The following is a 24057-nucleotide window of genomic DNA, read 5'->3' as shown; positions in this document are numbered from 1 at the left end:
AAAGCAACGATAAACAAATCATTTAGGATTTTAATGAGCTTAAAGCTTTGACTACAGTAAAGGAAAATTTAAGCTCATTAGGAAAAGTTCAACAAGATCAAAATAAGCGACACATTAGTAATAAACATAAACCTGTAATAGCAATATGTAGTAGAGTTGTATGAAAATAATTAAATGAGCAAGATTTTAATCTGCTGATTATGATTATAAAGAAAAAGAATTTTTAAAATTCTTTTTACTTGATGTTTATCCGATGATGACAACAGATACAATGTTAGGAATGGGTGTGGAAAATGATAACAAAAATGCAAGTAGAGTTGCTGAACTTAGTGAATGACGAAGTATGGCATATCACTAGTAAAAGTCTCATCACTTTCGATAGCACATATCATCTTCATGTAGGTGATGTTATAAGTTTTAATCTTGTTGGTACACTAGGAAAATGCTACTGAAGAAGTCCAACAAGGAGTACAAGACCTCATTTCTTTCTCATCTAACATGAAGTAATCTGTTTTTTTAGTCTATTTACATCTCGAAAATTCCTTTTTCACTATCTATAAAACGAAAATTATTCAAGTGATTTTTTCTTTTTAATTTTTTAGTAATTGCAATGCTTAAAAGTGAGCCACTTGTTGATGGTTGCAAGTCGATAACCGATAATCGATAATCAATTCATTGCTGAGAGGTTCATTCACAACATAAAACCTGATAATGCTGTTGCAATCACAAATACATGGTTAAATTTTATCCGTGTCTTTATGGTTGCTTATATGGTTAAAATAAAAATTTTGATGATTCTGTTGGAATTACCATACCATTTTAAAAAGGTTTAAAATACTTAAGTTGTACCTATGTCTTTGTGGTTGCTCACATGGTTGAAATGTAAAAGTTTGAGAATTCTTTTGTAATCGCAAACAAATGGTTGAATTGTATGCCCCGCCTGAAAAAAAACTTCAGGGTCCCTTTAGGGCAACCTCAAAAAAAAAAAAAACCATGTTTTACTATTCATCCTGAATGAGTAGTATAGCTAAACATAGTTTATATAATAATATTTATGTAAATCATCATTATATGATATCTTTAATTATAAAAGTTATTTCTAAATCTTTCGCTTTTTTTGTCAAGGACTTTTGTTTTCACTGTCGTCTTCATTTCCTTCATTGTCTTCGTTTTTATTCTCTTCCTCAATCAAAACTTCAAGCGTCTTTTTCTTCTAGCGCCGCATTCAACACGATTTTTCTTCCAGCGCCGCATTCAGCACGATTTTTTAAAAACACCAGAGCGATCTCTGGCGTTTTTAAAAAATCGTGCTACTTTCAATTCTATCTCTTTAGAAGTGGTGCCAGGGAATAAGAAAGGAGTTGAAGCTATAATTATTTAAATAGTTATAAAAAAAGGAGAAAAAATATGTAAATAAATACTAATTTAAATCTTTAGCTATATAATCAATTACTATAGTTACATCTAATTAAATAGATTCACATGTATTAGAGATGGTGTTGTTTGATATTGTCCTATTGACAATATAAATATCTTCAATTAAAAAAGATGTTGATTGCTTTACTTCATTTTATTGTCTCAAGTCAAACACCATGAGTCAAACTTTTGACTTTTGACGGATTCATGTTTGTACAATTTTTCGCAGTAGATGTAGATTACACTCACTTTTGAGCTGATTTTCCAGGCTATCAAAAAACTTCTGCTTCCCATATGTTTCAGATCTATTAATCTTCTGCTGTAAGTCATGCGCCAGAAATTTGTTGAACACCCATGATATGTGCTCATAGACAGTCAACCCTCCTTCTCGCTTATTCATGTTTACTAAAAAAAGATCAGTTACCCCGTAAGCAAGCCCACCTAGAGCCGATTGTAGTCAACCTCACTTCGATCCTAAGTGTGTCTGATGTTTGGTTTTTTTGCGGGACCAATATGGGCAAACACAATTAACAAATAGTGAGCACAACTTTACGGGACTGGTCTGGTTTTAATATGGGCTTCCCATATATAAATTTAGAAGTGGGCAAGTCCACATAAGGCCTATTATAGACTGACTTATATAGGTCATAAGTGTGTTTGATAGTTGGTTTATTTATGGGACCAATGTGGGCAAACGGAACAAAAAAAAATGTTAGTTACCCGATATCCAAGCCTCCGGGTCGGGTATTACCCGATTTAAACTAACCAAGTATTACCCGTAGAAGTACCCGATTAACGGGTAGTTTTATTACACGATTTCGTTACCCGAAAATCGGGTAATAAAATTACCCGATAATTCGGACAATAAAATTACCCGAAATCAGGTAATAAACCCGATCCTCGAACCGAAATTTTCGCGCTATCGGGTATTTTCGTTCATTTTTTTTTTTTTTTTTTTTTTCTGTGCTTTTTCAAAATTTAACTTTATTTCAATTCTTTTAATATCACATTTATTTCTATTTATTAGTTCCACCCAGCTTGTGTAAGTATTAATTTTTAACTAATTTAAAGTTAGTACTTACATGGAGTGGGTGGAACTAATACTCCATGTAAGTATTAATTCCACCTACTCCATGTAAGTAATAGTTTTTAATTGAATAATTTCAAATGTTTTTAAACTATTTTAGAAAACATTTGGTGATAATTACATTTATTGTTTAGGATTGCAACTAGAAAAATTTCATCAGATTTTGAATCTGAAATGGAATTTGAAAATGACATTAATTATTTCCCTCTTAAGAAAAAAAAATTAGCTGGGAAAACTCAACTTAGTGCCACAACTCAAATTCTTCCCCCTTTGTTTTCTGTGCCATTTTCTGTTACGGCGTCAAGTTCACCAACATTAATAACAACTTTACCAATTATGCCTATATCTTATGAAACACCATTTTCATCTCTTGACATAGCAGCATTGATGACACCAACCCAGTGTACTCGTTTTTCAAACACGTCAACAGGTTGTATGTCAAAGACGGTAACAACGACATCACCAGATTCAAATATTGGTGAGTTACATAATTTAAAAAACTCATAAGGATGTCTACCTTGCATATTTTTTAATGTATTTGATCTCAAGCTGAATCAGCTGTTAGTAATTTGATTTTTATTATTTATGATTTATGGCATTATAGTACAGTTAACACTATTTTAGATGTTTTACAGTACAAAATTGGGAGTGCATTATCTTGCAGTAATATATCTAGTAAGTGATTGAGAGTGCATTATCTTGCAGTAATATATCTAGTAAGTGATTATTGGTTGTTGATTACTTTGTTTTTTTCAGATTAAAAGACTATATATGTGATAATGTAAGTAATTATTTACACTTTACCAAGATCAAACAATGCATGGATTGGTGGTACAGTTACTGAAAGTGTGTGTGGATATTCAGCAAACCCAGACTATCCACACCAATATGCTAAATGCTATCCTTAGTCAAGGGAATAAAATGGTGCAGGCTTCACGTTTACCAGACGGGATAATATTTCCGATGGACACCATGGAAGCTTTTGATGCAATTAAAATGAAGCTAAAAGATATCAATATTGCAAACATAATTGTAAGATAATACTTATGACCTAGATATTAGTTTAATTTACAGTTCAATATAAAATAGGAAAGCAATATAAATGAGTAGAAGCAACTACTTATCTATATTTCTTTCCTATTTTATAGTGAACTTTAAGCTTTGTTAATTTTAGCATAATATTTTTAGTCTATCGTATTTTAAGATTGCAATATCAGTATTCTGGTGTTTAGTAAATATCATTTATCATTCATACAAACTGTATATGCATTTTTGCTACTATATAATAAATTTTTAATTTTTATATTGTTTAAAAAAACCTTTTTTAGATTATCTTAATGTGTTTGATTAAATGTTTTGCAGGTTAACTTTCAAGCCGGTATCGGAGGGAGAAAAGTCGACGAAGCTGTTCGCCGTATGATGCAGCAGTTGTTTAACAATAACTTAGCTCTGCAATTTAATTGTCAGCGAGGGCAGTCAAAAAAAGTGTTAAAGGGTTCTGAGCTATTTCAAGTGATTTATAGTGAGTATTCATAGTTTTAAATAAATTTTGGTAATATTTCTCTGCTATTTTGCCAGATATTAAATACAATTGAGCATATGTAAATTTTGTTTGTTTAGCTTTAAAAATTGTGAACTCTATTGTTATGTTTAGTAAAAACCCTTATGGTTCAGATCAGGCCAGGATTAACCATTAGGCAAACAAGACATTTGCCTCGGGCACCAAGCGTTTGGTGGCACCACAAGTCCTCAAGAAATATTTTTTTTTAACAAATTTAAGTCCAGAAACAACTGTAAATAGAACAAGTGCTATGAAAATGAAGAAATACTTTATAATAAAAATTCACATTCAAGTTGGGTAAAATCTTGAATGCTTAAAAGTTAAGCTATGAATGAGCCGGTTTTTTCTATTTAGCTTTTTTTTAAACTAATTATTTTTTTCGCGCTTTAATGACTTTTTTTTTGCGCTTTAACGACTTCACTTGAGGATATTTTTTTTATTAACAACGTGAAACTATTATTAAAGCCGCTTTATCATTTGTTTTATCATTTTTATTGATTCTAATATTAAGGAATTATTTATAGGAGCTTACACCTTAAGCTTGTTGTTTTTTAGCCTTATTTTGTATTATTTTTTAATTTTTATGTAAATTACATTTTCGTTTTACATTGTTTAATCATTTTTATTTACACCTTTTTGCATACTTTTTTCAATTTCAGATCCCAAATTGAAGCGTGTTCAGTTTATTAACTATTAATTTTAATTCAGAAATACTTTATTGGAAGTTTTTATATGAGTGATAGTAGTACAAACTACAAATATATTTGTTAACAACTGTTTTCTTTGCATAATATTGAACATACCAGCGGTCACAGTCAGCGAAAAATCAGGGGCCCCGGGCAGAAGGGGGCACCGATGTGGGTTTGTGCCTTGGGCACTAAAAAGGCTTAATCCGGCCCTGGTTCAGATTTTCAAAGACGATGAGAATATTGTGTATTTAAGATTCTTTAACTACTGGAAATGTATCATTTTTTATAGAAGCCTTAAAGCTTAACAACCTGACGTCGACATGCACGATGAAAGATTTCGAAATGTCCCTTGAAAAATGGCTTATTGGTCCTCGCGATCGAGATGGTAATAGAACTAAGCGTGGCGAAGCAAGAAAACAGTCTAACAAGCTCTAATTTATTCATACTTTTTTTTGTATAATATAATATTTATATTGATAGGAAATATATATTATTCTCAACATATTATTTATTGTTTTTATCTAATATATATAGATATATATATGTATATGTATATATGAGAACGTAAGAGTTTAGTTGTTAAATATTTAACTTGACCTATAGGTCAAGTTAAATATTTAACATAGTAGTTTATTGATACCAATATATATTGGAATCCATATGGATTGACAAACTAAAGTTTCATATAGGTCCCAAAAAAAAGGAGTTTATTGGGTCCAATATGGGCCTACCATCGAATGCGCCATATAGGTCACAGTTAATAAAAAAAAATAGGAGTTTATTGGGTCCAATATGGGGTAACCATAAAAAATTATGTTTGGCTCAAAGTAAATAAAAGAAAAGAGGAGTTTGTTGGGTCCAATATGGGCAAACCATGAAAAACTCTGTTAAGAAAAATAAAATAAAAACATAGGAGTTTGTTGGATCCAATATGGGCTAACTATATGGACTAGCCCATATAGGACCCGTTGATAAACCGCGGACAAATTTTTATGGGTCAAATATAGGATTCCTACATAGGGCCCATAAAACACCCCACATGGGTCCGATATATGACCCATGTACTATTGTTAATTGGGATACTACTTAAAATATAATACTACTGCCGTTCATTTTATGTGCCAAAAATTTTTGTTAAATAACTGCTTCGTCTAAAGCTTTTAGAGCATGGTAGCCTTACATAACTAGATATAAATAGTATTACTATAAATGTAGATAAGGTTAGAAGAAAACCTATACATGAACAATAAATAGTTTAAAGCATACAATTGACTGAATATTTGACTGTGGACTGAATATTTGACTGTGAAACGCTTGAAACCTATAAGAAATAATCAAAAAGTTAAAAAACACAACCAAACTTTTTTTGTACCTAAAAATATATAACGATCCCAATTTTCAAAAAACTTTCAATTGGCTGGATAGGTGATACAGGTAGTTGAAAAATGGAAACCTTTAAAAAAAAATGTAGCTACAAAACACATTCATATAGAACAAATAAATCATCTCATCACAATAAACAGCAAAAAAGCAACTTTTACTTACATCAGATAAATTAAGAGATCTTCTCATGCAATCAGACAAGAATTAAATGAAAATGACATTTACTTTAATGATCAAAATTAGCAATTGATAACATACATTTATGTATGAATAAAATCATATTAAAGTAATATGATATTGTTAATAACTTACATTTGGGACAGGAGACTTAGACATTCGATTTTTGTTTTCACTCAAACTCAAACAGAAATATAGCAGCTTTATATAAGGAGATGAAAAAATGACACTTGCATTCTTCTTTACTTTCATGATTTTCTCTTAATGGAACTTCACCTGAAAAAAACAATTTTTTTTTAAGTAGGCCTTTTAGCACTGTAAGGTACAGCAATTTATGAGTTTGTTCAATTAGTTTGACTAAGTGTATTTTGTAAAAAAAATTACAGCAATTTTTTTGTAGAGTGTGTTTGGAGAGTAATAGTGTCAAAAATTAATAATTTAGATTAAACAAAGGAAATCCTAATTTACCTTCATTGCTTTCGTGCAAAGTTATCTTCACCAATTTCAATATTCTTCTCTTCTGTAACAGGCTCAACCTACGTCATATAATTTGAAGATTCTTCTAAAGTTAATATATTTGACAAAAAGTTTTTTTATAAAGTTACAAAAATTTAGATAAAAAAAGCCAGTTAGATTCTTGTCTGACAGTCTGTAAATAGCATGAGATAAAAGCAACAATAAGGTAAGTATGGGTATTAAGGCCCACCTTTGTCGAATGCGCGGTAAAGAAATGCTGATTTTTTTTTGCTGCCAGTGATAAAACCAGATAACTCTAATATTTTAATGTCGAAAAAAAGTTTCACAATTTATTTTTTCCCTAACTTTGGATTAGTGGGCCTTATTACCCCCCGGGCCTTAATACCCATACTTACCTTATACTGTAATTGCTTTATAACATTACCTTGATACTTTTTTAATTATTAAGATTGTTAGCTACCTATTTACATTGTTGTATTATCTCTTATTCTTGAAATAAAAATATCAAGTTGGTTACGACGTTTTCTTCTTTCAATATTTGAAGCCATTTTTAATATTTTGCTGCTATTATAGGATTATAACATTATTATATTTAATAATTCATCAAAAATAGAAGTGATCACAATGATTAATGTCTATCAATACTTAGAAGTTATATGAACGGACAAAAATCTTTGAAGCAAATCTATTTTCTAACCATGCAACTTTCTCGAACACAACGGTTCAATTCTACATGTTCTCTTACACTAAAAAACTCTCCTCTACATAAGTTTTGCATACAATTACCTAATAAAATCCGTAAAAATAGCTCAATTAATGTAATAAAAAAAACCACTCAAACTATAATTTTAATTTCGATTTCGGGCTAGCCCGAATTTAACCCTAACCAACCCTTTATTAGGATCTGCTCTACACACGCTAATTTAAAAAAATCATTAAATGTATACTAATTTTATGCTGAAAAGAAAGCTGTTATTTTTAAGTTTTAATAATAAAATTGTTTAAGAAAATTCGCTCATAGAATTCAGGTCGGCCGTGTCTTTATGGTTGCTAAAATGGTTGATAATTGGGTCATTATTCTATGGCAAATGTTTAAAAATTCGATGGTCGAACTTTTAACCATTTGCCATTCGATGGTCGAACTTTTATGATAAGTGCATCGTTAAAAAAGAGGGCTGGCCAGCTCCAGCCTTTTTCTACAACTAAGAAATATTATAAATTTCAAATGGAATTAGTGATACTGATGCAGCATATACACATGCATCTCTATATGTATATCTATAACACAATGTGTATGAATACCTATGAAATTAGGTGCTGCTGGTGTTTGAGTATTATCTATTATTGCTGCAGTATACCAGTGTGTAGTACCTATTGAAAGCTTAGATTTTCTGAGTATTATAGGTGATTTTATTAATAAAAGGGTTATTAAAAAGACTAAGAAACATGAAAAGATAAAAATATTAGCTGAGGCAATGTTGAGCACTTTTAGCGATATTGTTTCAAAGGCCTTTAGTGATAGCTTTTTTTCGCAAGAAGAGTTTGCTTTGTGGTAAGTAAATTGACAAATTATAGAAGGATCAGGGAAAAGATAAGACAGAATATGCGTAAAATTATAGATTAAGAAAAAAAAGTATTACTTATCAATAAAGTTAGAAAGAAGTTATTAGCATTCAAATTGTCTTGGTGCAAAGCAAAAGCAAATAGAAAAGAGTCTTGGATGAAATTAAGAAAAAATGTTTTATAGTACCAAAGGAGCAATTTGCAGAGCACTAAACAACATGAATTTTATATTTCATATAACAGAAGTTTTATGTTTTAACTATCATAAGTAAAAAAGAATGTCTAACTAACATAACTAAAGTTAACTGATAGTTTCAGTTTTATGCCAGCTAGCTCGCAGTGTCTTCTAAAAAACCTTCATAAAAAAAGTTTTAAAGTTGCTGCAAAACTCTATGAATGTAAACAATTTGATCTACTTTTACGAAAACGAGATTTTGATTAATATTGAATAAAACTTGAAAATTATTCCAAAAAATGCTACTCTAAAAGAAGCATTTTCTGGGATAATTTTTAAGTTTTATTCGCGGTGAAGATTCTAAACATGATCAAAAAGTGGGGAAAGAATTTAAATGTAAAACTGTAAGACTTTTATGTTTATAATAAATCGGATGCTTTATTTTTGAGTGACGTTGAGGATAGTTTTATATATTTGTGTAAAGATACGTATAGTTTGGATCCTGCAGGGTTTTGCATCACTCCTGAACTAGTTTGGGATGCTGCTCTTAAAGATGTGTTACAGATGTTTGAAAAATATAATAAAGGTAGAAGATCTGTAGCATCTTAAGAGGTATGCAAAATGTAATAATAGATATATGGGAGATGAAGGAAATAAAAGATGAACCACCCAAATCTATATTCTATCTATATGCAATCAAGATGGTCTTTATTCCATCACGATATTAAATGAATTACTTACAGATAGTTAGAAAGGATGACTAAAGATGAACTGAATTTATAGCAAGAGCACACTTGTGTTTTAGAAAGAAATTCTAATTATCAAAAAGAGCTACATGATTTACACATGCGTTCAAGTTTTTTAGTTTTTCTACTTGTTTTAGTTTTTTTTTCCCTGAAAGATTTAGAATAGGTAAAGTTGATAAAGCAATACCTAATTTGAACAACGAAAATAAAAGAGTTGTACATCATAAGACACTAAAGTTACATAAAATATATGGTATGAAAGAGGATTAAAGTTTGAGAAAAGTATATGGTTCGAGGAGTGTTAGCTAAAACGTGTTTGAAAAGGACTTTTTTGAGCTAATTAAAAATGTTTTTGAAAAAACCATAAAAAATATTCAAAACAGAATTAAAATTAGATTAATCAATGGTGAAGTAAAAAATCTGGCTGCCAGAGCAAACTCAAAACGTGATGTAATTGATAAGAATCTAGAAAGTATATACATGAAAAAAACAAAACTGTTATTTAATAAACCAGTATACTTAGCAATATGCTATCTTGATTTTAAAAAGAACGCATTTTGCTTTGATTATGGTTATATGAAGAGTAAATATGCAGATAAAGCAGAACTACTACATACTAATGCAGACAGTTTATTTAATACGAAATAGAAACTGATGATTTTTACGGAGATATTGCCGCAGATGTTGAAGCTAGATTTGAAACGAATGAGTTTAAACTAAACCATCTAAGTAGTATTAAAACTAAATCTATTAAAAAATGAATAGAACGTTCAAACCTGAAGAAAAGAATAAGGTTATTAAAAATATTGCTTTAAGTCTAAAGAATATTCATGAAAATGTTTGATGGAACAGCAGACAAGAATTGTAAATCTATAAAAAAGCCAGTTGTGAAAAATAGCATTGCATTTGCAGCTAAGAAACTTGCTTGTTAAAGAAATAAAGTATAATAAAAAACCTGGTCGTAACTTTACTGAAACTTGTACAAAACTTAATGAAAGGTTCAATGTGGATCATAAAGATGTATAAAAGTTTACTATTAGTACGAAAAGAACGATAGTTCTTATCAATAAGAATATTTGTATTTTTTAAAAACGTTTATTTGAAATTTTGTTAAAATGAGATTACAGATGCACTCAAAATATGCACAGAAGACGTCCTCCTTTGTTTTTGAAGAAAATGGCAACAGTTTATCGAATAAAATGCTTTGACAATTAATTATTTACTTTAGGATTGGTGTGGCAAATTTAAAATGTTTACTAAAAATTTGGCATCTTTTAAATTTTGTGTATCAAAACAGCTGCGTATCCATATTTTCATATGCAGTGAAAAAGGACAAATTAGCAAAGGGACGAGCATTTTCAAATATTTTATTTGTCCAAAAGATTTTAAAAAGTTTATATAGTTTCCGTTCCTAGATATTTCTGATTCCAGTCTATTTTTCTTGATGAAAATAGAGCAGCAACATACTTGGTACCTCATCTGCTCCTTCCTCCCACATGTTCACAAACTTATCGAAACAGTAACTCGCGAATTTTTTGTTCCTGCCTTCGGTGTCAAACCACAGTGTTTTAATGAAGAAGCAAGATTTTTCGAAAGACTTGCGCAAGATTTTTCGAAATACTTGATAATATTACATAAAATAATAAGGTTAAAATAAAATGATTAGCAATAAATAATACTTTTACAACAATTTATAGCCAAATTATTCACCGCAGTCAATAAATTGTCTTTAGGTTTTAAATTCACAAGTTTATGTCAAGTCCAGAGCAGTTTTTACTAAACGAGTCGAGAGAGAGACAAACGGTAATCTTTGATAATTGACAAAATCTGTTCAGAGAACCATGGGCTCAGTGGTAAAAATTAAAACACTAGACAAAGATGTTACGTAAAAATTATTATCTATGTCTTGTTAAGAAGCATCTGCTGACATTTAAAAAAACGGTCGAGAGTGCTTGAACTCTCGATTGTTTTTCAAAATAAAGGAGAATTTTAGAGATAAAGAAAATGAGAAAATATTTTGAAGAAGAGATTTAAGAGAGGAAGAGAAGATTATTAAGATGTTGTGAATGTTTCCAAAGTCCAAACTTAAGGTTTGGGTTTCAAAGGTGTAATTAGGGAACATATTTTTGTAAGATTTGATTTTGTGTAAAAATATATTTGAATTAAATATTTGGGAAAACTAATGAATAACTTTTAAATACAAGTAGGATTTGCAGTAAGAATTGCAATTTTATATACTTATATATAGCTATATATGTAAATAGATATATTTATATATATTTTTAAGTAATATATATATTTCGAATCAGTATTTTGCATATCTTCATAATTTATATTGTGATTTTATTGTGAAAGCTTAATATCCGCAAATAAACGCCGGCGAGACAGACACACGCATTAATTCCAATTCAAAAAAAACCAACACACTCTTGAACCTAGGCAAACATACAGAAAACAAGCCTAAACAAAACATTCAGAAAAACATACAGAACATTCAGGCAAACATACAGAAAACAAGCCTAAACAAAACATACAGAAAAACATACAAAACATTCAGGCAAACATACAGAAAACAAGCCTAAACAAAACATTCTCCTTGGAATACACCCTCTTCACATGATTTATGAATTTTACTATAAGTATGGAGTCGTGTTAGAACTCTGTACACCTGATAAGTTTCGTGTATGTTCAACTTTAACACGCATCTCTGAAGTGTTATCAGCCTCGTTATGAATTTTCTTATTGTAAATGTGAAAAGTTTTAAGACTTTTTTAAGACTAATTTTTTTTTAATCATTTATTTAGTTAATGGCTGCAGATGTGGTTTGATTTTTTTCTAGTTGCGGGTTTCTGAAAAAAAATGTAAAGGACAGCCTAAAACGTTCTATCGGCAAAAAAGGCTGCAGCTTATTTCGCTTTATGGACTTTTCTTCAAGTCACCACTCTAGTAAAAATCTCAACAATGCCTTTGTTCTTTTTAATTAGTCATTATAATAGCAAGTAAAAAAATAAATAAATAAAAATGACCTTGGTGTAATTATTCCTGCCAAATTAAGTATAATAATGTTCTTTTAAAAAGTATAATAATGTACTTTTAAAAAAAAAGCGCGCTTTTAGAAGTATGCAATTATGTTTTAATTGAATTTAATGGAAATTTTAACTGTTGAAAAAAAAGTAGAGAAAAGACTTACGAAGTATTTGCGAGCGTAACGATTAAAGTATAAAACTACGTGCGTCCGTAAAATTAACCAAACGCAACTATGAACGGTGTCAATTAAATTGTAATATTGAAATTTCGATGAGTAACTGATTCAATTAATTCGCAACTTCAAGTAATTTCCTCGAAAGGTTCGTCATAGCTTATGTAAATCAATTAATTTGCTCGAAATTTCCGGGAAAAACTACGAAAACCATCAACTAATTGATACGATCTTTTCCGTTAATTTGTCATAAAATTTCGAAACTGATGATTTTTACGATAACTACTTTCAAATTCTTTTTAGAAACTCATTCGTTACTAATGTACTATTAAAGAATGTTATACACATACATAGCACAGTTATCCTTTTATTGAAATTGTCTTTAAAATTTCGAAAGAACTAATCTTCATCATCTGTCTCATCCTCTAAATCCAAGACCTAAGTATTTTCTTTTTCTTCCGAGTCATCAATAGGAACATGAGATACCAAAGGCAAAAGCCTCTGGATGTTCAGCTGAACAAAGGCCAGTCTCTGGGCAGTGTCAGGCTTAAATTTTGTTCTTTTTTGGATGATTATCATTCCAGCTTGTGAAAAAACCTTCTCTAAGCTTGATGATGTGGCTGGAGTACACAAGAATGCACGTGCCAGACTAGCAAGCAACGGTAGATGCTTCTCATTTAATCTCCGTCAGTCCAGAGGGTCAAACTTAAAAAAAATTTTGCACAACTTTAAAAATAAATTTTAAAAACGAGCACAAGCGCATGTTATCACAAGTTTTAGTAAATAACTAATATTTATGCTCGAGTGAGTTTACTATCATCAACAGTTATTGACGAAATATTATGTACTTCTAATAACAAATTATCAGTTAAAATCTTTTTTTATTTCAAATTAAAAATTACGTCTAGGAAAACTTTTGAGAAGGCAAAGTATCTTTTAAATTCTCTTTCCAATGGAGGGTGCTGATGCTCATTTTCAGGTCCAATTGGGGAAGCCATCTCGTCCAAATGAATTCTTAAGATTTCATCAATGTACTTTTCTTGGTTTATAGCTTAGCATTAACATCGTTTTTCTTGTTGTCAAGACGATGATGGTAAGCTTTTATTGAAGTGTGTTCTTCAATAATCTTTTTCACCAGTGCATCCCTTTCACTGCTGATGATCAAGTCCCCGTCCTCATATCGTTTTTGGAAGTTTGCATTTTTTAGAAATGAACCTATAAACAGGGGGTCAAACAAGTTTTCCATGGCGTATACTTCTGTTTTGATGCTTCTCTTAGGGAATCTCTTGTCAAGTTTCTCTTTGAGAGCATTGCACCATTCCACCATCGGATCATCAGGATCCTCACAAACCTTTTCCTGTTTGATCTTTCGCCTAAGGAACCTGATGTAAAATAGCATTTTGTGAAAACCTTTTTGTCCGTTGAATGACTCTCTGACGTCTCCTTGAAGCATGACAAGACCATAAGTATTTTTTTCAGAAGGTTGAACTCATCAGCAGTTGGCACATTCTTCCATCCGGGAGTGTTTTGTTTCAACTGCTCCAGTGGTTCCTGCAGCTGTGTGAGTTCAGAGATCATCACCTGATGACTGTTCCAACGGGTAGCGACCGGGGCAGGGATAACCATGTATTTAAGTACTTATTTCAATCAAATTCGTTTTGTTACTTTTTTGTTAAAATAATTAAACTATTTTAATTTGTTTCGTAACTACTTTAAATCATTTTCTGAGCCTTAACTAACTCACAATGGTTAGCTTCACACTCTGTAAGAAGCTGCAGCTGTGCAAGAGGAGAGTGGTGTTTCTTGGTTGTGACTTTCGTCCTGGCATCAATAGAAGACTTCAAGACATCTGCCTTTTCAATGGAGTTGCTGAAAATCGTGTTCAATTTGTGATCTGCACATTGAACTGAACCTTCGTTTTGTGATTCCACTTGTAAGGAAAGGGAGAGTGCAGTTTTCATGTTGTATGTCTGGTCAACTACAGCAACTCGACGCTGGACTGAGTTTAAGGCTTCGTTACACTCGATTAGTTTATGGAGGTATTCTGCTATGTTTTTGCTAGTGTGGCGTATCGTAAAGGGACTGACACCCAGAACCCACCTTCTTAATTGAACTTATTATTGATGTAGTGCAAGGTTGTCGCTTAATAAGTATCATTAGAGCGAGAGGTCCAATGATCCAACGTTAGGGTCACTTGCTTGCAGTGAGGCAGTTCTTCATCCAAGATTTCACCAAGGTTAACTTTTATGGCTTGGTACAGCAATTGTAGTTTGTACCTAAAATAGAATTTAAAAAATCGTTGACTTAAAACTAAAAACATTGATTATCAGTGTCCTGAGTAACAAATCCTGACCGTTATTTTTTCGTCAGTGATTTTAAAATTACTTATTGTCAGTAATTGAGTTAAATAGGTTGAAATTATAATTACTTATTGTCAGTAATTGAGTTAAATATGTTCAAATCTTATGTCAATGACAATTTTTAACACTACAATTAAACTACTTTTAAAGTACTTGGCAAGAAGAGTGTTTCACGTTGTACTTCTTGCACATGATGCCCGTCATCTTGGAAAAAGCAGGTGTGTTGACATGGTTAAAGGGGAGGTTATCAGTTGCCAACCATTCCATCTTTGCCATATCTCTTGTAAGCTGATCATGTGAACGAGAAAGGCACTTGTTTGTAGCTCCTGCATGCTTCCTCTTCTCACCACGATTAGTGTCTTTGAATTCAGCGTTGTTGTTAGAATTTTGTAGAAGTTTCTTTGCTTTTTTTGTTCTTTCTTTTATCTGGAATTGCTTTATTTTCTTCCGGGTGCTTATGCTGAAAATGATATCTGATGCTTGAAGTGGTGCCCTTTGTCTTTCCAAGGGTGATTTGCTCACATGGTTTGCACTTGGCCTTGACCTGATCACTCTCGTTTATATGCTCAATATCTTCATCAGCATCGATATCATTCTCAAAAATGTAAATTCCTTCTTTTATCAAACTTTTTATGTGGATTATACTCTCACTATAAATATTATCTTTCAAACTGACAAGGATTCTGCCAGCGCTCATTTGACGGTATTGTCCATATCTTCTTTCTAAGAGATCACTTTGAAAAATCAGTAATAAAGTTCTTTGCAGTCTTGATGATATGTGAGGAGAAAATGTATATCTCTCAAATTTTGAAATTTTTGTGTTTTTCCATTTGTTTAACCAGTCAGGTATAGCTTGAAAAAACACAGGTTTGTTATTTATAATAGCAGCATTGCCAAGACAATTATTAGAAAACTTATTTTTTGACTTTGTAACTGTCCACCATTTGTTGAATAGAGTTAGGAACGATGCAATATCTAAACGGTTGGGAAAATTTGAAATTATTGCTGCTGCTGTAGTTTCATGGAAGATACCTAAGGCAACACTGACCTTTTGCTTCCATTTTCCAGGATGGACAACTTTGTTATCTATATTTGGTGCTTTTTTAAACTTTTATCCAACAGACTGTCCTTTTCTAATAATTCATGAAATATTTTCTGATTGAACATGAATTTCATCTTTGAAAGCTGAAAATTAAGTTCTGGAAAAGTTAATCTTTTTTTATTTAGTAAATTGTTTCAAATATTTTTAATCAGATGCACTGTGTCAAAGAATAAGTAAACTTTTTGTGATAGTTTATTAATAAACAAACCATCTTTTTTTTCACCAAGTGTATCAAGTAATTTTGTAAAAGAAGAAACATTTGAAGCATGATTGTCACAAACAACACCTCGAACATTAAAGCTATTTTTTATTAAAATTGAATCAAGTTAAGAATTTCAGAATTTAACCAGTCACTGTTCAATTTTACAATAGGAATTGCTTTGACAACACAGGAGATATTTTCTTTCAAACCAACTACCATAAAAGAGACAATGCTTCTAAAACATTCATTTTCCTCACTAATCCCGATGACATTGCCACCAGAATATTCAGCACATTGCTGCAAATACATTTCACAGATAGGCTCCAATTTTCATGTAGCAACTTCAAAACTTTCATAGAATCTATTTCACCTGATTTAAGCTTGCCTAACAGTGACATAGAGAGGAGTGGGAATTCCTTCAGCAATAAATGATAAATTGCAGTAATGTGTACCGCAACATCAATCCAAAGGAAGAATATTTGAAGAATAAGTTTACTTTTTTTTTTTTTTTTGTTTTGGTGACTTTTCAGTTCTTCAAGAATAGAAGACAACTTTTCTTTTTCTGTGCTCATCATCTTCTTGAAATATTCTTTTAATTGGTGATTTTCTTGGTTCAGATATAACTAGAAGAGAAGCAGAGCTATGCTAGCAGGGTTATTGAAGGAACAGGCTTCAGGTTATGCTGCAAACGAAATCGTTTTGTTTTTGTCTTTATGTATTAATTTTTTTCTCAAAGTGTTTTAAACAGATCACATATGATTTTGTGACAGTCCAGAAATTTCTATTTACAAATGTAACCCATAGCTTTCTTAAATCATTACCTTTTGGAAAACCTAAAACTGAAACTACTTCACCTATATAATTGGAGGTACAACCAACAACACAGCTTTAACTAACCATAAATACTGTCTAATAATAAAAAGAAGCTACAACCAAGTATATAAGTTTTAGTTTATGTTAAGATTTAGAAAACGCAAAAGTTTTTCTCCTATGCTGGATTTACTTATTTAAAATTTACAACGCAATAATTAAAATATATTAAGAAGCTTGTCCATCCAACAGAATATACTTTTTTTTAAAACTAGCCTTTTTTTTTTTCGATTTAAGCAGGAAAGAAGGCCGTTTATTTAAGTTGGCCATGTCATGACATTTTTTTTTTTAATGACCGCAAATGACTAAAGAAGAAAGCAGATTATGAGAGAGAAAGAAAATGAAAGAATATTTTGAAGACAATCTTTAGGAGAGGAAGATAAGGTTATAAAGCTGTTCCGAATATATCCAAAGTCGACATTTAAAGTTTAAAGGTGTTAGGTGAGAAAAATTTTTAAAAAAATTTGATCCCACGTAAAAATATATTTAATTACTAAGTATATTTTTTAAATATATTTAGTAAATAAAAGTCTTTAAATCAAACATTAGGGAAAACTAACCACTTACCATAAAAGGCAAGAAGGATGAGCAGTAAGTGTTATTGTTAAATGCATTTATAAATAATGATTTATACAATAATAAATATTTATATATGTTTTTATGTATAATATATATTTCGAATAAGGAAATAGTATATCGCTGCTATTTTCATTATGATGTATATAAATACTATAAAATGATTTCATAATTGTGAAAGCCTTGCACTAATCTAAAGTGTTAAAGGTCGAAGCATACACGAACTATACACGAACCATACACGAATCATACGCGAATCATACGCGAATAAATATTCGGCGAGACTCACATTAAGGAAAAGTTAAGGGAAACACGAGAAGTTAACCAACAAAAACCAACAAACGAAACCAACAAACGCTTAACAAAAAACCCCTAAAAAACATAAAACAAACAATTCTAAACAAAAGGCTTTCCAAGGAATACAACTCCTCTCCCCCTGTCAAATAATGAATGAAGGTTAATATAAGTATGTCTTAAGGTCGTATTAAAACTTGTCAAACTTTCTTACGCATTTTATTAGCCTTTTATCGTTAAAAGTGAAAAGTTTTATGACTACCTTTTTCTGACCAAATATTTAATAAATGACTACTGATGAGGTTTGATTTTTACTAATTGCTCAGGGTTTCTTGCGGACAGTCTAAAACGTTTCGTCGGCAAAACTTTTACATTTTGACACAAAATTAATGTTGTACGAAACGAAAAAAGACGACTCGTCACTTTGCACACGCCTCTGTCACGTCTCTACTCTGGTAGTAACCTCATCAATGCCTTTGTTCTTTTTAAGGAATGATTAAAATTTCAAGTTTAAAAAGAAATAAAAGCAAGTTTGGTGTAATTGCTCTTCCGTCTTATAAAGTGTTAATATATGTTAATATATGTTAATAATAAAAAGTGTTCTTTAAAAAAAAAAAAGTCGTGCATTTAATAAGTATGCAATTATGTTTCAATTGAGTTTTTAATGGAAACTTTGATCATTGTAAAAAAAGAGTCCATTGAAGTTTTAATTGAGTTAAATTAAAATGGCTTAAAATGTTCCGGTCTATCCAGATGAACGTGTAATAACTAATGCGATGAGATAAAACGCATCTGATCAATTCGTCTTGTGCTAATCAGAACAGTTTGTATATTACAAGCAACTTGTATATTAAAGCAACTGGTTTACAATAAAAATGTCTTGGACGTTGTTTTTTGTTACGATTTGCTTTTCGTTGGTGAGTTCTATTGTGTTCATTTTGCTGATGTTTTGTGTGTATCTTCTTGGAGAAACCCATTTTAATTATAGTTGATATAGTTAATAATAAAACGTCACGTCTTTTTTTATTAGGTTTTTGCCGAACCATTTTATGAAGAAGATTACGATGAGAATTTAGATTACGATGGGAATGATGATTTTGAAAGGTTATTTGATTATTAGAGAGCAATTAAATATAAAAACTTGCGCTTATTTTTATATTTTTATAAAAATATACTTAGCTATATATAGTTATGTTTTGTAACAAATATTATGTTTGCTTTCCATTTTTTTTTTTTTTTTTTTTTTTTTAATAGAGTTTTGCATGTTTCTAGGTCAACGGTGTTCCTACGCTTAAAATTATTTCTTACTTTTTCAATTTTTAAATGAAAGTTTCTTCAGCATAATATGCATAGTAAATTCCTGGTTCGATTGATAACACAATCCAACAAATAACGATGTTGATAGAACAGCAGCTGGATGTACTTCTGGGTGCTGAAACCCTTTTTGACATTAGTTTTTTTTTTGTATTATCTACAGTTCCCTCGCAATATGACCTCAATTATACTTCAAAAAAAAAAAAAAAGAAAAGCACAAAGCTAATACTGAACTTTTGTTAAGTTTAAGAAAGTAAAATAAAAACTTCAACAAGACAATGTTTCAGTTTTCTATTTGATTTTGAGGTTTTTTTTAAATATTATTGTGACAGTTTTTATTTCCTATTTTCTCTCACGGCTGTAAAACGTAAACTGAATTTTATGTTTTTAAGTGAAAATCTTCTCCGAAAAGATTCCTCCTACAAAAATTACGAAACCGCAGATCAACCAGAGCATGTTGGAATGTTAGGATACAAAAGAAACGCTCCACGCTTTAAAAAGGAAGAATTAGCGGAGGAAAATGAGGCGATCGATGATGTGTTTCGAAAAGAATTTCCCTACGTACGATATCCAAATCCAGAATCATCAGACAGATCGAATATTCAACGTTCATATAAAAAACGCGTGTCATACTATCGGTATTAATGATAAAAGATACAAAACTTCAATTAAGAAAACTTAACAAAGAGAAAACAGGAGAGAGACAATTAATTTTTAGAGAATTTTTAGAGATTTAATTTTAAGAGCATTTTTTTTCTTTTTTTTTTTTTTATTTTTATTTTTGTTATACTTGTTTTAGTACGTTTCCCAATTTTCAAAATTTCCCAAAAAAAAATGGCCAACGATAATATCAGTTAACAATATTATCATAAACTTTTTGAATCTAATTACTTTTTTATAATCCATCATGGGGCCAATATCGCCAGTTGACGTTTTTAACACGCCTCGATTTAAAATGCTTTAAAATCTATTAATAACAGTCTAACTAATTAGACGCTTTTCATGTTGCATAGAAGTATTTAGTGTTTAAATGAAAGGATCTGGTAAATTATATTGGTAGAGCTCATTGAAATGTTAATGCAACCTTATTTTACCTTTGATTTTCATTTCCTTTAAATCTTGTTTTTAATTTTGTAATTTGTCGATTCATTAAAAAATAAATTTAATTTCGTATTCAGGCCGATTTTATAGTGTTCATCACAGTTAAGTCCCTTCTTTTTCTAAACATTGAGGTTAATAACGGTATGTTTCCTCGAAAATAATCACCCCTCCGTCTTTTTTCAAAACTTTTAAGATTTCCTAGGATTTATTCCCCAATATGGCACTCGTTCTAAACCGGCAGCCGAATAATTGCATTTTTTCACTACGTGTACTTTTTTTCTTATTTTCTTTTTACTTATTTCCGATGTTGAGTTAATTAGAAAAAATATTAAACTTTAAGTCTTTAAAAAACTTTATCGAATTAAAACCTTAAGAGTCACATTACTTTGGTTACATCTGACTTTAAACTGCAAGCCATGTTCGTCGGAAAGGTATCAAAGAATAAATGGCTTGCAGGTTAAAAAGAGTGCTAGATAACGAGAAGATCTTTTGCTAGATCCTTAAAGGCTGCGTTGTATTTATCCATAGCCTTCACCAGTTGTTTGATTAAGCCGAGCTTTATGCGCAAGGCTGGTGAGTGACATTTTTCTGACTAAATAAAGGTTGGATTAATAAGCTGCTTGTTCCACCAATACAAACATACAGTATCGGACAAAACATGGTGGACAAACTCAAATTTAGAACTAAAGTTAATCAAAAACTAAAAAGAACTAGTAAAACAATTGTACATATTAATTTTTAAATAGTTTATTATGTTCTTAACCAAATTTAAAACGTTTGAATCATACTAAGAATCACAAAAAAAATTTATAACACATTTTTTTCAACAAACTACATTTTTCCTTGGACAAAACAAGGTGGACAAATCAAAACGAAGCTTTTTTTATAAGATTTCTTTGTCTTTATTCAATTTACCGCATTCTTTTGTTTTCACTTTTATCCTAACATTACTCTAAAATAATAAAATAGATTTTGGAACGTCTGGCCAATTATTTTTTCAATTAAACTAAAAAGAGATTTAACTCGTGATATATGGGGTAAATTGCAACTTAAAATGGCTTACGACAAATTAGGAAGTGTTTTACGTGAAAATATTATTAAAGATTTTAAAAGCGGAAAACGTCAAGCTGAAATTTGTAGAAAATATAATATAGCTAAATCGACTGTAAGCAAAACTGTCAAATCATTTGGATCTCGTGACTGCTATAAAACAAACCATCGGGGCGGACTTCTAAGAAAAACATCACAAAGACTAGATCGAATAATTGTTAAAGAGCTTAAAAAAGATCCATTTTTGTCATCCACAAAATTAACCGAAAAACTTGAACTACAAATCTCTAATCGCACTGTGCGACGAAGAGCAAACGAAGCAAAACTGTTTTCTCGAATGCCTGCCAAGAAACCGCTAACTTCCTTTAAAAATAGAAAGCTAAGACTTGCGTTTGCCAAAGCACACCAAAATTGGACTGTAGACCAGTGGAAAAACATACTTTTTAGTGATGAATCAAAATATAACCTTTTTGGAAGCGACGGCAAGAAGCGAGTCTGGAGACCAAAGAACACCAGATTCAATACTAAATATACCAAGAAGAGTGTTAAGCATGGAACGTCTGCTATAGTTTGGGGTTGTTTCTCAGCACTAGGAACTGGTCCTATTCACAAAATTAATGGAATTATGGACCGCTTTGTTTACAAATTTATAATGGAAGATGTTATGTTACCACATGCTGAAAGGGAGATGCCCCTAAAATGGATTTTTCAACAGGATAATGATCCCAAACATACGTCAAAAATTGTAAAACAATGGTTCAAGGACAAGAATATCACCATAATGGAGTGGCCTGCACAAAGCCCTGACTTGAATCCCATAGAAAATTTGTGGGAAATAATTGACAATAAGGTTGAGCGTGCAAATGTGAAGACCAGTGAGGAATTATTTGAACAAATCGAGAAGGCCTGGCGAGAGATTGATATGAGAATTGTTGACTCATTAATTGCGTCTATGCCCCGAAGAATGAAAGAAGTAATTAAAAGTAAAGGAGGTCCTACCAAATATTAAGTTAACTTTTGAAGTTTTTTGAAAAATAATAAGTTAATTTTTGAATTTTTTTGAATTTTCAGTCAATTTTTTGAATGTCCACCTTGTTTTGTCCAAAGAAAAATGTAGTTTGTTAGGGAAAATGTGTTTTAAAACTTTTTTAGTGATTTTTAGTATGATTCAAAAGCTTTAAGTTTTGTTAACAACATAATAAACTACATAAAAAATAATATGTTCAATTGTTTTACTAGTTTTTTTTAGTTTTTGATCAACTTTTGTTCTAAATTTGAGTTTGTCCACCATGTTTTGTCCGATACTGTAAAAAACTTTGGTATCAGCTTGCAATAAGTTATTAATGCAGCTATTGTTTTTAATCTTCTTGTGAAAGAAAATGAAATTGTTAAAGCAAAAACAGTTCAAAATACTTAGCAATAGAGTTTTTTAAGGGAAAACCCTTAGACAAAAAAACTATAAAAGCAATTATCAAACATGGGAGTGGTAATGTACTTGTTTGGGGCTGTTTCAGTTAAAACTTAGGTTTAAATTGAAGAAAAATTACCAGGAGCTGCATATGTAAATATTTCACGATAAAACCTTATGCTCTCCGTCAATTAATTAGGATTACCGGGTCAATATACCTTCCAACAAGACAATGATCTAAAATATACCAGTTAGATTGCTAAAGTATATTTCGAAGAAGATGAAACAGAGCTGCTGCATTGGTCTGTTCAAAGTCTGGATATCAATCCAATTGAAAATTTGTGGTATTATTTGGATGAAAAAGTTAACAGGGATAAGCATTTTATCAATAAACAAAATCTCTTTTTAACTTTGGAGTCAGCTTGGCATAATATTCCTCAAAACTATTTACAATAAGTAATTGATAGTATTCCTCGTCGCTTGCAAGCAGTAATAGATCCCCAAGGACTTCACACTAAACTTTAATTAACTATAAAACAAAAAACTTGAATATACATAATAAAAATTTGAGAGGTATGAATTCTTTCGACGCTTCCAAATGCCTAAATTTTTAAATAATTTTCATTTTTTTCAGAAACAACTTTACAAATTTATAGTTTATTTTATTAATTTTATTTTATTATAAATTTTTATTTAGTTTCTATTGAAATTTTTACTATGAATTTAGTTTTTGTTTTGCTATGAAGTTCTTTATAATAGGGTATGAATAATTTTGTCGCATGCTGTAGGTCTTTATGTTGTAATAACGCATGTGTTTTTATAAGATTGATGGCAATCTGACCTTGTTGAAGGTTTGGTAGTTCAAAAAGTTAGGTAGTTGATGAAGTTAAATTTATGAATTTAACTTGAAATACAAGATAAATTTTGATCGTAGCATGTGATTTTGTAAAGAACCCTTCCTTTTTAAAAATAATAAAAAAGAGTTCTGTTGCACCATTTGAGGAACATAGTTAATTTAGTAACTAGCTTGTGAGTGGTTGCAAGATTTAGTAACTGGCTTGTGATTGGTTGGAAGATTTTGGTGATATGTTTCCCCTTTTGGTTAATAGTTTACTGATTTACCAGTTTGTAGTTTTGAAAAGATCATTGATGGTGGATTCCATAAGACTTGCATTTTTTGCAGGAGGAATTTGTACCATCTCGTGATTTCTGATTTAGCAACCGTTTTGAACAAAGAACGTGCTTGCTGAAAGTTTGCAAACATTCCACTTGTAAGAAAAGCGGCCTACAAAAGCGGCTTGTTGTTT

The 24057-nt window shown here is 30.7% G+C and overlaps 2 protein-coding genes and 1 long non-coding RNA gene across 7 annotated transcripts; 2 read left to right on the top strand and 1 right to left on the bottom strand.

The window, feature by feature from the left end:
• The first annotated feature begins 238 nt into the window (after window positions 1–238).
• On the top strand, window positions 239–5228 carry LOC149880699 (uncharacterized). Of its 5 annotated transcripts, none has more exons than XM_090069850.1 (6): window positions 239–503; window positions 603–2981; window positions 3128–3178; window positions 3312–3535; window positions 3866–4025; window positions 5043–5228. In XM_090069850.1, exons 2-6 carry the CDS (start codon window positions 2678–2680, stop codon window positions 5186–5188), a joined length of 885 nt encoding a protein of 294 aa, XP_089925976.1. In that variant the 5' UTR covers window positions 239–503; window positions 603–2677; the 3' UTR covers window positions 5189–5228. The 5 variants fall into 5 exon arrangements, 4 of the variants coding, with proteins under 4 accessions (XP_089925976.1, XP_089925977.1, XP_089925979.1 ...); XM_090069851.1 differs by lacking the exon at window positions 5043–5228 and adding an exon at window positions 4158–5016; XR_016446035.1 differs by lacking the exon at window positions 5043–5228 and having other exon boundaries at window positions 3260–3535; window positions 3866–3885.
• A 1224-nt stretch (window positions 5229–6452) lies between these two features.
• Window positions 6453–12495, bottom strand: LOC149880698 (uncharacterized). The gene is made up of 3 exons (XR_016445446.1): window positions 12465–12495; window positions 6782–6875; window positions 6453–6589 (listed from the first exon to the last, which is right to left on the bottom strand). It is a non-coding gene; the product is annotated as an uncharacterized LOC149880698 (long non-coding RNA).
• A 6143-nt stretch (window positions 12496–18638) lies between these two features.
• Window positions 18639–20023, top strand: LOC149880697 (uncharacterized). The gene is made up of 3 exons (XM_090067783.1): window positions 18639–18794; window positions 18908–18981; window positions 19584–20023. Exons 1-3 carry the CDS (start codon window positions 18753–18755, stop codon window positions 19834–19836), a joined length of 369 nt encoding a protein of 122 aa, XP_089923909.1. The 5' UTR covers window positions 18639–18752; the 3' UTR covers window positions 19837–20023.
• The last annotated feature ends 4034 nt before the right edge of the window (window positions 20024–24057 follow it).

Source organism: Hydra viridissima, unplaced genomic scaffold (genome assembly GCF_058129835.1).
Source record: "Hydra viridissima isolate aposymbiotic clone 2 unplaced genomic scaffold, HvirCarnegie_v1 scaffold_12, whole genome shotgun sequence".
Lineage (NCBI taxonomy): Eukaryota > Metazoa > Cnidaria > Hydrozoa > Anthoathecata > Hydridae > Hydra > Hydra viridissima.
Note: the sequence above shows the minus strand (reverse complement) of the source record. Positions and strands in the feature narration are given on the sequence as shown.

What these genes read in the sequence shown, in the direction of transcription:
- LOC149880699 (XM_090069850.1), top strand. Translation starts at nt 2,678, where the DNA reads ATGGAATTTGAAAATGACATTAATTATTTCCCTCTTAAGAAAAAAAAA. An exon ending in ATCACCAGATTCAAATATTG is followed by an intron (nt 2,982 to 3,127) that starts GTGAGTTACATA and finishes ACACTATTTTAG; the next exon opens with ATGTTTTACAGTACAAAATT. An exon ending in GCTATTTCAAGTGATTTATA is followed by an intron (nt 4,026 to 5,042) that starts GTGAGTATTCAT and finishes CATTTTTTATAG; the next exon opens with AAGCCTTAAAGCTTAACAAC.
- LOC149880697 (XM_090067783.1), top strand. Translation starts at nt 18,753, where the DNA reads ATGTCTTGGACGTTGTTTTTTGTTACGATTTGCTTTTCGTTG. An exon ending in TTACGATTTGCTTTTCGTTG is followed by an intron (nt 18,795 to 18,907) that starts GTGAGTTCTATT and finishes TTTTTTTATTAG; the next exon opens with GTTTTTGCCGAACCATTTTA. An exon ending in GGGAATGATGATTTTGAAAG is followed by an intron (nt 18,982 to 19,583) that starts GTTATTTGATTA and finishes TATGTTTTTAAG; the next exon opens with TGAAAATCTTCTCCGAAAAG.